At 39.4% G+C, this 14,990-nt stretch overlaps 2 protein-coding genes across 3 annotated transcripts in view; one reads left to right on the top strand and one right to left on the bottom strand.

Annotated features, from left to right (window-relative positions):
• The window catches only part of LOC145434472 (sarcoplasmic/endoplasmic reticulum calcium ATPase 1-like), a 402,254-nt gene that overhangs the window by 235,314 nt on the left and 151,950 nt on the right, over window positions 1–14,990 (top strand). The window lies entirely within an intron of this gene.
• LOC145434471 (paladin-like) overlaps window positions 1–14,990 on the bottom strand; it is a 78,677-nt gene that overhangs the window by 2,013 nt on the left and 61,674 nt on the right. Inside the window, exons 18-24 of the mRNA XM_080311827.1 lie at window positions 14,256–14,346; window positions 11,716–11,840; window positions 9,385–9,525; window positions 7,571–7,651; window positions 6,020–6,160; window positions 5,073–5,231; window positions 3,686–3,842 (exon numbers count right to left, since the gene is read on the bottom strand). Of these exons, the coding sequence (XP_080167953.1) occupies window positions 3,686–3,842; window positions 5,073–5,231; window positions 6,020–6,160; window positions 7,571–7,651; window positions 9,385–9,525; window positions 11,716–11,840; window positions 14,256–14,346 (895 nt within the window). The remainder of the gene's footprint in view (window positions 1–3,685; window positions 3,843–5,072; window positions 5,232–6,019; window positions 6,161–7,570; window positions 7,652–9,384; window positions 9,526–11,715; window positions 11,841–14,255; window positions 14,347–14,990) is intronic.

Genomic DNA, 14,990 nt, shown 5'->3' with positions numbered 1-14,990 from the left:
CCTAAATTTAAATGGTGCACAGTCTGCACACATTGCGTACATTAGGCGGTAGGACTATTGTGGTAGCGACCAAGATTTATACCCTTCGCGACCAATACTGCTAGAATCACTGACGCCGTTGCCAGCTACAGATGGGGGGTTGCTGTGATTCCTTGCTTGAAACGCTAAATATGACAAAATTTAAAATGGTTGGCACGCCAGTTGGTAATATTTTATAATTGTTCATATTTTTTCACGCTGCATACGAAAGGTTGCCGGCCCCTGTGTTACATGATCTGCGTGGAAATGCATTGTATAGCCTGGTATAGCCTACACCTCTACGCCTCCGTATTCGTTAGCGGCGATCGTGCTTGACCTGTTCGACCCAATGCGACAATGGGCAGATTTATGGTCAAACAAATCTTAGGAAATAGTATCTATATACGGGCAGCCCGAAGTTTCTGTGCAGCCGTACATCAAAATGACCACTTTTACTTAGGTCTGAATACGTACTATTTGTTGTAATCACGACGGAACGATATTATGGCCCGAGGAAAACGACGACTTTCTATCACGGCTTAGTAAGCTATATTCGGGACGCTATACGTACAAAAGTTTATTTATAGAAATATTAAAATGGAGAAGTTTATTTTAAAAGAAAGGAAGTGCAGAGACATTGTTGGATTGACTGCAGAGGAGGTCACATTAGTCAGCGTTACTACTGGGTGCTAATAAGTATTCTGGTAGTTTATAGTTGCTGTAAATCGAAAAAGCTCAGAACCCCTGTCATGGTGTGCCCCGAACTATTTTTCATTTCCAAAGGGTGCCGCGAGGTCAAAAAGGTTGAGAACCACTGTCCTGACTGAAGCAAGACTGCGTTGGCATTGTGATATAGACAGTATTGTCAGAATGAAGCAACACGATCTGTCACCAGCAGTGTACGCACAACTTCAGTGTTGCCAGCAAGCCAGCCAGCCAGCAACTCCTGCTGTTCAACGTTCTTTCTCCATTCTTGGCAAGCTACTTATTAAGGACATACACTTTGTAGGAGAATGTAGGAAAGCATCTTGTGTTGTACTACAATAGGGTTACCATACGTCCTCTTTTAAGAGGATTTGTCCTCTTTTTTGACTTTTTTGAAAGTGTCCTCGGAAGACGGCCTTTTGTCCTCTTTTTGAGATTTTGTCCTCTTTTTTGAAAATTTAGGTCAGATTTAAAGCAAATTGCGAATTATATGCCGTAAATTAGCACAGAAGTGACGCTCCGGCGGGTATTTCGGAGCGAAAAGGGGTGATTTTAGCTCTGGGCGGAAATATGACCTTTTTTTTTTAGTCATCCACCTAGCAATGCGGCAAGGAAAACGGTATTTTGAGCTCTGAGCGGAAAAGATGACCTTTTTTTTTTTTAGTCCACCGATCACAGAGTGGGAAAAATTCACCGGTTTTTGAGAATTCAAGTCTCAAATTTCTGAAAAGATTTCCAAAATATGGTAAGCCTATATACTACAACAAATCTTAATTATTTCTAACATAATAGCTTTCAATTCAATATCCATTGTATAATAATATTCATTGAACTCGAAGACTTTTCGGGTGCCTCTTTTCAAGAGTTAACGGCACACTAAAGGGATTTAAACAGATTTTAAAGCAAAACCAAAAAGGCAAAGTATGACGCAGCGATCAAAATCACAAACCATGAAATTCGCATTGTACCAATGGCAACAATAACAAACTATGAAGTATACGGACATATGCGGACAAATACTCGCACGGAGCTTGCACGTCAGTGCAAATTGGCTGCCAAAACAGACTGCTATGACGATTACCAAGCATATGCTTCGTCAATTGGTCAGCATTTGAGTGAAAACCTCGCCTGTGCACAGCACTATGATGACAATATGTTCATTGTCATTGCGCCTGGTAGGTCTTTGTTTCATCTAAAACTGCTGGAGTCTACTATTATTCAGTTGAACAAACCTATTTTATGTAGACCAAAAGATTTCCTCTATAACCTACAAATTTCTCATTAGTGCATGTGTTTCGTGCGTGTAATTGTTTATTCACTAATTGCGTTGCTACTATGGTTGCCAGTAAACTCGCCCCAAAGTAAATTCGGCCCAGGCAAATTCGGCCATTACATCAGTAAATTCGGCCCACCGAGAATATTGTATTAAAATGTAATACCAACCGTTAACATGAATTAATTACATAATTATACTATTATTAAGTGATTTGGATGTCAGGGTATGCGTAGATCGCGTAATCACGGGAGATAGCGCGGATATTCACGGGGACCGAATTTACCGACGGCCGAATTCACCGGTCAATTCACTGGTTACTCGGTCAATTCTGCCCTCGGAGAATTTTTTATGAAAATGTATTACCAACTATTAATGTGAATTAATTTCATAATTATATTATTATCAAGTGATTTGGAGAACAGGGTATGCGTATAAATACATATATGTATATATTTATGCCAATGTTTATGGGGCCGAATTTACCGACAGCCGACTTCAATCGGTATATTCGGCCCTCGGAGAACATTGTGTGAAATTGTATTACGAACTAATAATGTGTATTATATTACATAATTATAATATTATCTAACCTGAACCCTAACACTAATCCTAACCCTAATTCTAACCTAACCCTAATCCTAACCTAACCTAACCCTAATCCTAACCTAACCCTAACCTAACCCTAATCCTAAACCGAATCCTAACCTAACCCTAATCCTAACCTAACCTAACGTAACCCTAACCTAATCCTAACCCTAACGCTAATCCTAACCCTAAACCTACTAATAACTAATAACTAATAATGTGTATTATATTACATAATTATAATATTATCAAGTGATTTGGAGGTTAGGGGTTAGGTTTAGGGTTAGGATTAGGGTTAGGTTAGGGTTAGGATTAGGGTTAGGTTAGGTTAGGATTAGGGTTAGGTTAGGATTAGGGTTAGGTTAAGATTAGGGTTAGGATTAGGGTTAGGTTAGGATTAGGGTTAGGTTAGGATTAGAGTTAGGTTAGGATTAGGGTTAGGATTCAGGTTAGGTAATGGTATTGTAACTGTTATTGTTACTCTGGCCCTGGCCGAATTTGCCGAGGGCCGAATTTACCGAGGGCCGAATTCACCGACGGCCAAAGTGACCGAGGGCCGAATTCGACGGGCCGAATTTACTTTGGGGCGAGTTTACTGGCAACCGCTACTATAGTACCGTATGTCTTTATACTTCATAGTTTGTTATTGTTGCCATTGAAACAATGCGAATTTCATGGTTTGTGATTTTGATTGCTGCGTCATACTTTGCCTTTTTGGTTTTGCTTTTAAATCTGTTTAAATCCCTTTAGTGTGCCGTTAACTCTTGAAAAGAGGCACCCGAAAAGTCTTCGAGTTCAATAAATATTATTATACAATGGATATTGTATAGAAAGCTATATTCAAGTTCTGTACCACGAACCAGCTATTTTAACATAATGCGTGATGTAACTACTGGAATTTTTTATCGGTCCAGTTTTGGTTAAAATAAAGTTTTTTCATGTAGGGAAAGTATAGTTTAAAAAAGCACCGCTTGTGTAAGTACTGAAAGTAGACTACAAATATCCCATGTGAGCACTCACCGAGTCCGATGGATCACGGATTCTCGGGGCAATTATTACATGTAAGTAAATCCACTAATTTAACGCTCATATGTTGAATACCTTTGTCGGCTTCTTCTGGACAGTTCCGACTGGTCTTTTCCAGCAAAACAGAAGTGTCCATCCATCTCGATCTCATCATATTCAGCGGATAGTCCTGCCCCATTTGGGTGTATCCGAAGTTATTCAAAATGTTTAAAACTCCCAGTGGCGCAGCGTACTGTAATCAAAAACATAGGCACGGTATAGTGAGATCAAAGCTACGTAAATCGTTTGCGCAGTGAAATCAGAATTGAACCTATTTACCCGCATTATATGTACAGAGACCGGGTTCAACTTCCCGATTCCTCCTATTTTGATCCCTTCCTTTTCTTAATTCCTGTCCACTTTTACACCATTAATTTTGTGTCTCACAAAGTGTGATATTCTACTTTTGTATGCCAAGTTACGTGGTTCATGGATGAAAAGTGGGTTCTGGCTCATTTCTATCTTTTCATGCTATCCCCTTCTTGTTGCAAAACGAGTCATCACGGTGCTTGAAAATGTATTTGAATAATTTGACACATTGCAATTTATGATATTGGCAAAACTAGATTAAGTTCCAAATACAATATGCGATAATCTTCAATTACATGATCTTTCCCACTCCAGCTGTGTAGGGGTATCTATCCTGTTCAAGATTTTGATTTGAAGTCGATGCTCACGTTTGGATTTGAATTTGGACGTACAGCAATAGATAAATCCGCTTATCACGACAAAGCATTTGGAGTAGGTGTGGCGAATCCGTTGGCATTTCAGAGTGATGACATTATTTCTCTCGGATCTATCATGTCTCTATCATCGAATCATCCTTCCGAACTAACGCTGTAACTGATGCTTCCCAAACTTTTAGACACAACTTCATCTTTATTATACATCCATTTTGTATTATGCGGTGAGCACACATGCGCACACTGCACTGTTGATCACCTGCTGTATATCCTATTGATACTGATACATCAATATTTCATGGATTATCCGTGCAACAACAGGATAACACTCCCGAATGGTCTTAATAATCTAAATTTTACATAGTATGCAATACCACAACAATTCGATTTCTGTTTTGGTAATTCCTTTCATGGTATATATGCCATGAAAATAAACGGAGTAATCAATGTTGCATGCTTAGAATATTTTCCAATTTTGGCGGTCACAGTGACAGCTGATTTATTGTGAGCGATTGGTGACTATAGCGCACCCCGGTGTGTAGAAATGCTCTTCCATTCATGCGTTCGATCACAAAAGGGCAGAAAATCGGGTGGATCTCATTTGTAATAAGATTACAGGGGTATTGGCCAGGAACAGGATTCTGATTTGTTAATAGCGAGTTTTAAGTGAGCAGGTTTATTCAACATGTCAACGACGGCTCCCGATCAGATATTCAACATAACATTCAAATCAATCATACCGTTGACATCCATTGGGCGAAAGACAGTCTACGCCACAGGTGTTCCTTCTCCTGGTACAAATAACAATTGAAGATGATCAAAAACGCGTACAGTTCCAGTCCCAGATAAGCACGGTGCTTTAGAGTGATGTAATTGTCGAAATCTGTCGCTCGGCGAGCCTGTTATGAGATCGTATTTACTTCTACATAAATGAAGAGACTCTTTGAGGTACAGAACTTCAATATTCAATTGATTAGTATATTGATATTGAATTAAATTCGAATATTATCGTCAGTAACTAGTAGAGAATAGAAAAGAACATTTCTATACAATTTGATATAGCAATATCCAACAATCCACCAAATTGCTTGAAGGCGAGTTCAAACAATTTCGCTAGTGTGATTAAATGTGAGATCTGCAAGTTATTGACAACTGTTCCTGCAAATCTCGCGCTTATAAAACCATGGAACGAACTTTGAACCCGAAGTTTCTCACTTCAGACCACGGTACATTTGGGGCCATCTCTTGAAGCTTCTTGAAACTCGTGTTCGCGTTGTCTCGTTGAACTCACTAGAACTCACAGGGAAGAGAGTGGATTTGTACTGTGGCTGCCAGACGTGGTCAGTACTTCTACTGTTTAGAGTAGTAAAGTAGGTTTTCCCACTTGCATCACTCACTGAAATGGGCATGCTTTGAGACATATTCCACTTCGTATTCCGCAGCATCCAGATATGTGTCTTGAATTTCTGTTTAGACTCAGTTTCGACGTCAAACAGTGCTAGGGTTGGTGGATCCAAAATTGCAACGGTGACCAACAGATGTTCGGAATATCGGCCGAATAGTTCATTAGTTGATCACAGTGGAAGACAAATAAGGAATATATCATAAATAAATAACACATAGTTGTCAAAGTCACGATGAAGCATCAGAAAAGAATCCCGTATTGAATTTATGGGGTGTAACCCACCTTCTCGAAGCAAGGGTTCAGGTGCTCACGCAGATGATAATGCATGGTGCTCATGTCTTCGTGGCATATATCCAAAGCCTTGTCCACTTCTTTTTTGCGTACGTGACAACCGGGAAGAACTTGGATCAGCTCCAGAATTACCTTCGCGAAAAGAGGGGGACCCTTTAGTTACCTCAAAGTCCTTGACCACATTCTGTTCAAGCAGACACATATAAAGACTTGGTTAGACTCCAGAGGCCTTCTTTCCGGGAGTACTTAAGTAGGTTTTATCCATTCCAATTAATTAATTCAAGTGGTCATATTTAAAGACTACTTATACTTGTACCTTCTATCGAAACTGTACTTAGTTTGTACTCTTTGACTTTTGTGAAGTTGAAAGTAGATTTTGGATTGTTTTGCATCACTTGTATGAGTGATATCATCTTAACAACAGGGGAAAAACAGCCCCTGTATATTGGTAACAGTACGTAATTTCGAATATTCCTCTATATCGATATTCAACGGATTAACATGGAGACCCGATATGACATCAGTCGGAGCCGGATTCGCGTATTGATGTTTCGATATCGCCATCGATTTCTCCTGGACTTGATAACAAAAGAAAAGGAACGGAACTGCGAACACAAAAACAATGCCAGTGATATGAAGTAAAACATTTGAAGGAGAAGACAGTTACTTGAATCGACAGTGGGAAATTGCAAATTAGTGCTGGAGCAAAATCAGGTATTCGCGTATAAAGCCTTCAGCGGAGTACTCGAGTACCATTCATTACAAAGTCACTAGAGTAGACCGGACTTGAAGTGTTCAAATGTGTACCTTTTATGCGACGCGAAGTAACTAATGCCATAGTCACTTTAATGATAAATTAGTTCAAATTCATTGACACTATATGTCGTAAAGGTCTGAATCAATACTGCAGGTCGATCACTACTACACGAGTATGTCATTCCTATTCATTCAGTGTGCATGCCTCCTTTTTTACATCGCCTAGGCCAGGCGGGTGTCTGATTTCCAAGACTACTCCGAGTCGTTTCGACACCTCCCTATCATTCATTGTATCGCAGTCTTGTGATGCATTGAAATGATGAAACTGTTAGCAATCAAGTGAATAATTGAATTGAAGTGTGTACGTACACTGTCAAGACTTGTGCTGCGTGTTTTAAATGATATGCTACCTCGTATCGAAGTTTTAAGGTTCTCGCAGCTTGAAGAAGTTTTTGCTACGTAAATTCTCGTTCATAACATATTAAGGGGCGTATTATTTCGGTACTTGAAGACCTGTTGCAAATAGCAGACACGGACAATTCAACTCGAGTACACTGTGGCAGTATAAATATTATACTCATCTGAATCAGAGCATGTGTAATGTGCTGAGGTGATTAAATTGATAAACGACTGCAGGTAGGTCGAATGATACTTATGCATCGTCAAGAGCCGTGTTGGATCAATTATTCGGTTATAGAGGTGATTAATACCATGTGGTAGCCCTGTATTCTCTCCTGTGATCTCTCAAATATAGCTATGATCAGCTCTTCACATTTACCTATTTACCTTGTATTCTCCTTTATTGAATTCCGGTACGCAGAAATCGCTGGTCTCTGTATTTTCAGCATACATGGCAATATCAAATATCTGAAATTCGATGACAGCATTATACAACTGTGTTAATAGCTGAATCACTACAAACTTGCCTATTTATCAATTTGTTCTTATCAAATACAGAAAGAGTTTACGGGCCATAAGTACTTTAGTAATAAAAACTGTTCCAGTAGCAGTGCTAGTAGGTAAAAATGCACTTGGGTAATCACATCACCTATGGCTAATGTATAGTCGAAGGTGGTCAGTAACGACGTACTATGGTGTACTTTTAATATTCACTCCAGTGGTTAAGCATTTAGACTACTTCTACTTCTACCTAACAATATTATCGACAGATCTGCCCACTTTTTACAGCTTAGATTTTGTGCGGAGTAGCAAGTACTTTTAGGATATGTTCGGATCACTTCTGTGAGTGAAATTCTCGCACCAACGTGCGGAATAGCCCTAGTATTATGGCAAGCTAAGTGTGCATATGCTTTAGTGTCATAAGGGATTTGCATTAGTTGCGAAGGTGAATCTTTAAATATCGAGAGTACTAAGGTTACCATGCGTCCTCTTTTAGGAGGATTTATCCTCCTCTTTCAAGAAATCGAAAATGTCCCCCGAGGACGCCCAAACGTTCTCCTCTTTGGCAATCCGTCCTCCGTTACAGCTTCGACAGCCAGGCGATTGCACAACAGGCACAACTAAAAACGCCGTAGATGACGCGAAATATGGATTCCGACGGCAGTGACGGCAAGGGAGTCGAGTTGGAAAACGCCCTTTTTTTAGTCAACGCGACAGCTTTTCTAGTGAAAATTTTGAAAGTACTCGTTTTCTCGTCCGATTATATAAGTTTTGTGATTTGTAAAAAGTGTCCTCTTTACCGTATCTCAAAATATGGTAACCCCAGACCAGAGAGCACCCACCTGGCCACCGCATGTATCGAATTTTGCGAGTTGACGATCTATATCGCTTCGAAGTATCAAAGGATATACATAAATATTTCTCCAATAGTTTGCCTCATGTGTTTGATGACTTTTTCATACCTGCTAAAAATGTCCACTCCCATTACCCGAGATCCTCGTCAGAGGGAAATATCTACTTACCCCCACCCAATAGCAACCTACCTAAGAGATCTATTGACTACTCAGGACCAATCATATGGAATGCATTACCACAATATATCCGTGAATTGCCATATAATTGATTAAAAAAAGACCTACTTAATCACCTCTTGTCGTTATATTAACACTGTTGCCCAGACATTGCTTCATTGATCATTTGATCATTTGCTACCATCGTTTACTTTTTCTTTTTTACAGCCAGACTGTATAGAGTCAAGTGTACCTGTTTGATGCTGGAGTGATCAAACTAGTTGATCTTCGCGATCGTTTCGATCATTCCTACCAAATACTGTACATGCATATTTTCTGTACCACCATCATTGCCGTCTGTTTGTTATGTATTTTGGTTAGATGAGAGTAAAGACTCTCTCTCTCTCTCTCTCTCCGATTAACTTCTAAATTATGTGATTCCTCGACCAAATCCACTTTATGAAGCTACTGACTACTTTTCAGATCTTCATTTTCTTCTTCAACGTGAAGTAGTTTTGACCTGCCTTTTAAATAGCTTCTTCTACTTGTACTTGAATAGATATTTGTGGCATAATTTCTTAATCTGCTTGACTACCGAGACTGGCTACTTTGAACACCTCTCGCTATACTTGAGTTTTGAATTCAAATGTATGTACTTTTTGTCAAGATCCATCTTCGAATATGCCTTACCTTCATATGAAGAAGTACAAGGGAAGCTGCCACCATCATATTAGTCGTTCTCTTTTTACCATTGTGACAGAAGAACACAAAAGCAGTGTCGCTATCGATTTCGATTGCGTCTCGGACAGTCGACACCAGATCGTCGAAGCACTGAATGGAGACATATTCATATTAGGGTTGGGACTTCGGGATCAAATTTGAAATCCTGGGATCGGGATTTCCCGGGATTTGCGCTTCTCAATCCCGGGATTTCCCGGAATTAGCAAAGTAGTTAAATACACATACAAGCTACACACACAACATTTATTCCTTGTAGTATTCACGCAGAAACGTGCTCCCGTGAATACGAATGAAACCCAGCGACCGAAGGCTCCCGGATAATGAGCGTTCAAATTCATGAACCGCCTGCTGTTTCGTGTAGAAGTTGATTCGTCAAACGTGATCGAAAAACGTCCAATGTGTCGTTTCATTGCCATAAGCTCTTCTTCCACACACTTACGGATTTATTTGCTGTGCTCGATCATCATGTCACGAACCCGTTTGCGACATCTTGACAATTCATAGCCATTAGCCTTAAAGGCCCGTCGAATTCACTCACTTTGGGTAATTGAATAAATGTTAACCCGTCCACAGCAGTTAACTGGTTAAGAAGTTCATCGAGGCGAGGCTCATGCGATTTATTTTATAGGAATCGATCTTCCTCATTTTCATTTTTGGCTGATCTTTCTTTGACGTGTCCGATTGAATCATGCATGGTTTAATTTCTATCATTTGTACGGACCTTAAATGCGTTATCAGTCACTTTGTGCTAGACACTGAAGCTTTCAAAACGTTTTGACACACGTTGCATTTGGCTTTTTATGTAGATTTATAAAACAAATAGTTTCGCCAAACATGTGATTTTCTCTTCATCTTAAAGATTCTCTATTATTCGACCTGTATTTCACCTCACAGCACCGTCCTTGTGACTTTTCGATACTCAGTTACACTGCTACGATTCGTAGACTACGACGGAAGTGATTGTGTTAATCATTGTTATGACATAGTTGGCTTTAATATCAAATAATTGTGAATTGTTTTAGACAATCAGCAGAGTTTGTGACATTGCTTCATTACCAAAATAAGAGATATGGCGCTACGTAAGCCTTGGAAAATGCTGTTTACAAATCCCGGGATTTCATTGGGATTAATCCCGGGATCGGGATTGCTTCAAATCCCAGGATCCCGGGATCGGGATTTCCCGGGGTCCCAACGCTAATTCATATTGAGCAGCAAGACAACTTGCCTTATATCCATAGTATATCGCAGTAACGAAATTTGTAGCTTCATAACAATTGAATGGATCTCTTATAAAATTTGAACGACTTCGCAGATGTTACGCTAGCAAAAAGGTAGACGAAGTTACGCTGTATTCTGAATTGATTATGTTAGTATGAAGGTAGTGTCTTACTCTTAAGTCTTTCTATTTAAGTCAGTCGGTCTCAAAGTTTTTTCGATACGCCCGCTTAATGATAATGAAGAATTTCGCTACTCCCTTATCGTCATATCAAAAAATATTTAAAAGCACAACCAGAATGTTTGCAAACCTAATGCATTGTTTGGTGGCATGTAAGGTTGTCTGTCTGTTGAGACACTTCTCCAATATGGAATTCGGACTAAACACAGAGCAACAATGATGAGATGTATCTAAATTGCGCAGAGCGCGAAAAAATTGACAGTTCAATATTTTGTTAAACCTAATCCTGTGCAATGATAGCAGGTAACACATAGATATTGTAACGATTTTGTTGCATAACATCTTCTATTACTCCCCTTGCGCTTACGGTAGCTCAAACGTACCTGAGCAATGACCATAACCTAAATTAACAAGCAATGGAAGCTGCACGTATTTACCAGTTACACTTCATCAGGTGCATCTCCTGATTAGTGGAAGATTCGGTATCAGTTACAATCTAGCATCAATGTGTGGATGGTACCACACAATTGACATTTATGACATTTAAAATCGAAGTATAATTAGGATTATTGCCATTGTTGAAACTTGGAGGTTTTAGCACTAATTAATATCATTTCGAGTTCAAGGCACATAATTTCCCTCAGCCGGCTTCGCGCCGCCCCTCATATGCTTGTCACGACCCTCCCCCAGGTTGAGAGCCACTGATTCAAGTAGAATATAAATGATTTTAAAAGTAACTGAGCAAGCAGTTTCAAATAATCGATTTAAATAGTTTAAAACAGATATTATCATTCCATAAGGGACTATACTAATGATTTGTTTGTCTCTGTACTCGGACCCCGCAAAATCATCAGCTCAGTTGAAACCTACTTCTGTCCGCTCACCTCAAATCTCGGAATGCGATATTTCGGAATCGGTATTCTTCTATACTTTATGTCACTGCAAATTGCGTTGACAGTTTCGTCGCTTTTAATATCCAACATCAATTGATTCGTGCTTTTCCACGTTCCTGAAAATTTACGCAATGCTCTAGACCAGTGGTCGGGAACCTTTTTTGTCCGAAGAGTCATATAGGCCCCATTTTTCCATCTCAACTCCCAAAGAGCCAAACATGCTAATCAACTGTTACGTCACAATTGAAAACCCGTGACGTCATGGTAGCACTAATTCGAACTCACTACATGGGATTCCTCTTGTGCGTCATATTTTTTCTGTAAAAACTGGTAGTTATTGTTCGAAAATCAAGCTCGAAACGAGAAGTAAGGCACAAACGGGCCAAGCCTCACCATTGATAACGAAATTTGCCGTAAGTAGCTTAGAATTTAATCTAACTGATATTAATCTGATGTGACTGCCACACTGATTCCAAAAATCTAAATACTAATCGACTTCTCAATCCTCAAAGTATTCAGCGGTAACATAACGTTGCGCTACACGCCAACATTTTATCGCCGGTACTACACAGAGCTATACTTACCAATCTAAATCGTGGATAGCTATGACGTTGTTAGCGATTCGAGTTTGTAATTGACAAATTCACAACAGTGAATTTCGTCCTTAGATCAGGAAAATAATGCGTATTCGAAAACTGCGTTTAGAAATGGGCGTCGCCATGTCTGTTATGCTCTTTGATTAATCAAAGTATCGGATAATTCAAGATTTCGAGTCGGGTAGGCCTACATAGAATTCGTGAGTGATGTTGGCCGCCGGCGTGACAGTAACTTAAATATGATGATTTTAAAAAGAGAGGGTCTGAGCTCCCAAACCTGAAGACGACATTGTATTTATCTCTCAAAGACATGTTTATACTGCCACGAGAATAATTATTCAGGCCGTGATGAAAATTTACCAACAAGTCGCTGCAGTATTGATCAATTCAGTGCAAAAATAAATATTTGTCAAAGAGCCATATCTTATACCTAAAAGAGCCATATATGGCTCGCGAGCCATAGGTTCCCGACCACTGCTCTAGACGTAAAAATCACTAGCCGAGTGTCCAGGTGCTGTGTTGACTGTGGGGCGATTTAACAAGTCTCATCGCCTTTTTTATTGCAAATATTTTTGTACTGGTCATTCATCCAAACGCAAGTCGGTAAGCTTAAATATACCATACAGGTTGATATTTTTTCATTTTTGAGAACCATGATTCGTCTGATTCCCGAGATTTGTCACAATTTCTAGAGGCAGAAAGTAGAAATTTGTTGACGTCAACTATGTTCATTGACTATTTAGCGATATCCACGTAACAGGTACTTACTAGTAATTAGACAAATGGATACTGTTAGGCAGGGTTGTGTTAATGTGCAGCCGCTCTGAGAAGTGGGTCCTGAAACCGCGGGTCGCACACATGCTTTTAGTAGTAACGCGCAAAGATTTCAGGTTATTGAATAATTTTCGTCAAAACATTCAAGTTCAAAATTAGCATCTTCATATTTTAGTCGTTTGAGAGTTATTTTGGTCAGCCCACTCGAAATTTCTAGTGATAGAATTAACCAATTCCGCGATCCGCTCACCATTCTAAATTGTTACTTCTTCGCTAGCCGCATGTCGCACGCCCCTGCAGTAAGGGGCTAACGAACTCGTTTACGAAACCCTCCTATACTACTAAATTGGAGCTTGAATAATTCACACGAAAAGGCACTTGTCAAAGTGTGCTTAAAGATTCCAGTCCTATCGTAATTTCTATTTAGGTATTATGCATAAGAGATAAACAGGTTTAATATTTCTACTTGAGAAACCTGTTACATAATTGATTTTATTTTATTAGATTTCATATCACCTCCAGTAAATACTGAATTTTGTTTCAAAAGTCGCATGAAAATTTGAAGTAATTACAAAATTCACGTTCAAGTCTAAGTTCAAATGAGGCCTAAAATTAATTATTTTAAATTATTGATAATTAATAGTGAGTCCATGTCCGATCCAAATGCGGAAAAATCTTCAAATCCATTTTATGCAAATCGAAATCCATGCTTTCTCTGTAAAAAATTGCTTTACTGAACTTTTTATGTCTTGATGATATTTTCGAATAGAGATGACACAAAGCTACTGTATTCCTACTAATCCTCACCAATTGCTGTTTTGCATTCGGTTAATGCTAACAGGAGTAACAGCTATGACGTGAGTCAGGTCTACCACCAATTGTAGGATAATATGAAGACACGGAAGTCTCGTACTGTATGCAGCTAGATCGCAGGTTTGCATTTTTGAATCCAAATACTAAATTGGCTTTTCATCAGTTCCAAGTGCAAATCCGGATGTATCTGAAATTCGACTAAGCTCCTATTGAACGTATCAGAAATTTCCTATTTTCTGTCGACGATCAAATTCGGTTTTGCGAAAATGTGAAGTCTAACACGTCCCGTCCAAATTCAATTTCACACTCGTCTTAACTCGTCTGATATAGACTCATCTGAATTCTTACCGCGACATACCGGGACAGTCTGTACGCGATCCACAAGCGATAACGAGTCTGGGTGATGAGTAAACACCGTCGCCAGTCTTTCTTCAATTTTCTGCGTATACAAAATAACAAATGTTAATAAACAAAAATAATGTCGAAATACAGCTCTCGGATTTCAAGGAAGGATAAATTCGCACTTGATCAAGATCTCGGCACCATCACTTTCGAGATAACAATTCATTGTAAATCTGGCTGGAACCGCTATTTAACCTCGCGTATACTGATTCCAAACATAACCGGTCATACACTGTTCACTTGTATAAATATAATCCTGAAAATAGTCGAATTCATACCGTCGACTTTGCTGTAACTACAACGTCCGTAGTATGACGGCTTCATTAATTATGAATAAGCCGGCGACTTCCGCAATAGCAATTCCAGATGAAAGAGTATAATGACTTGAACTGCCGATGGCGTAGTTGCGCGATTCGAATGAAGGTGGGATTTAAGAATTTTGCATCGGTACTATCATCATCATTTGAATTTTATATTTCGATGGCCGTTTTTTTATGAGAGACCGGGAGAATGCTAATCGTATGATTAGAACCGTCCAATCGTGGCGCCGGACGACTCGGAAAAATGCTCGTGCGAAACTTGTCCAACTTTATGAGCTACGGTCAACAGTTTTATTGAGACGATTAGCAATCGCCCAGTGGTGGCGAGATAGCGAAGTGGTATAATCGACAGCTACAGCAC

Source organism: Botryllus schlosseri, chromosome 2 (genome assembly GCF_051294905.1).
Source record: "Botryllus schlosseri isolate E-star chromosome 2, Bs_hap1, whole genome shotgun sequence".
In the NCBI taxonomy this organism is placed as follows: Eukaryota; Metazoa; Chordata; class Ascidiacea; order Stolidobranchia; family Styelidae; genus Botryllus; species Botryllus schlosseri.
This window is presented reverse-complemented; position numbering and strand designations above follow the sequence as displayed.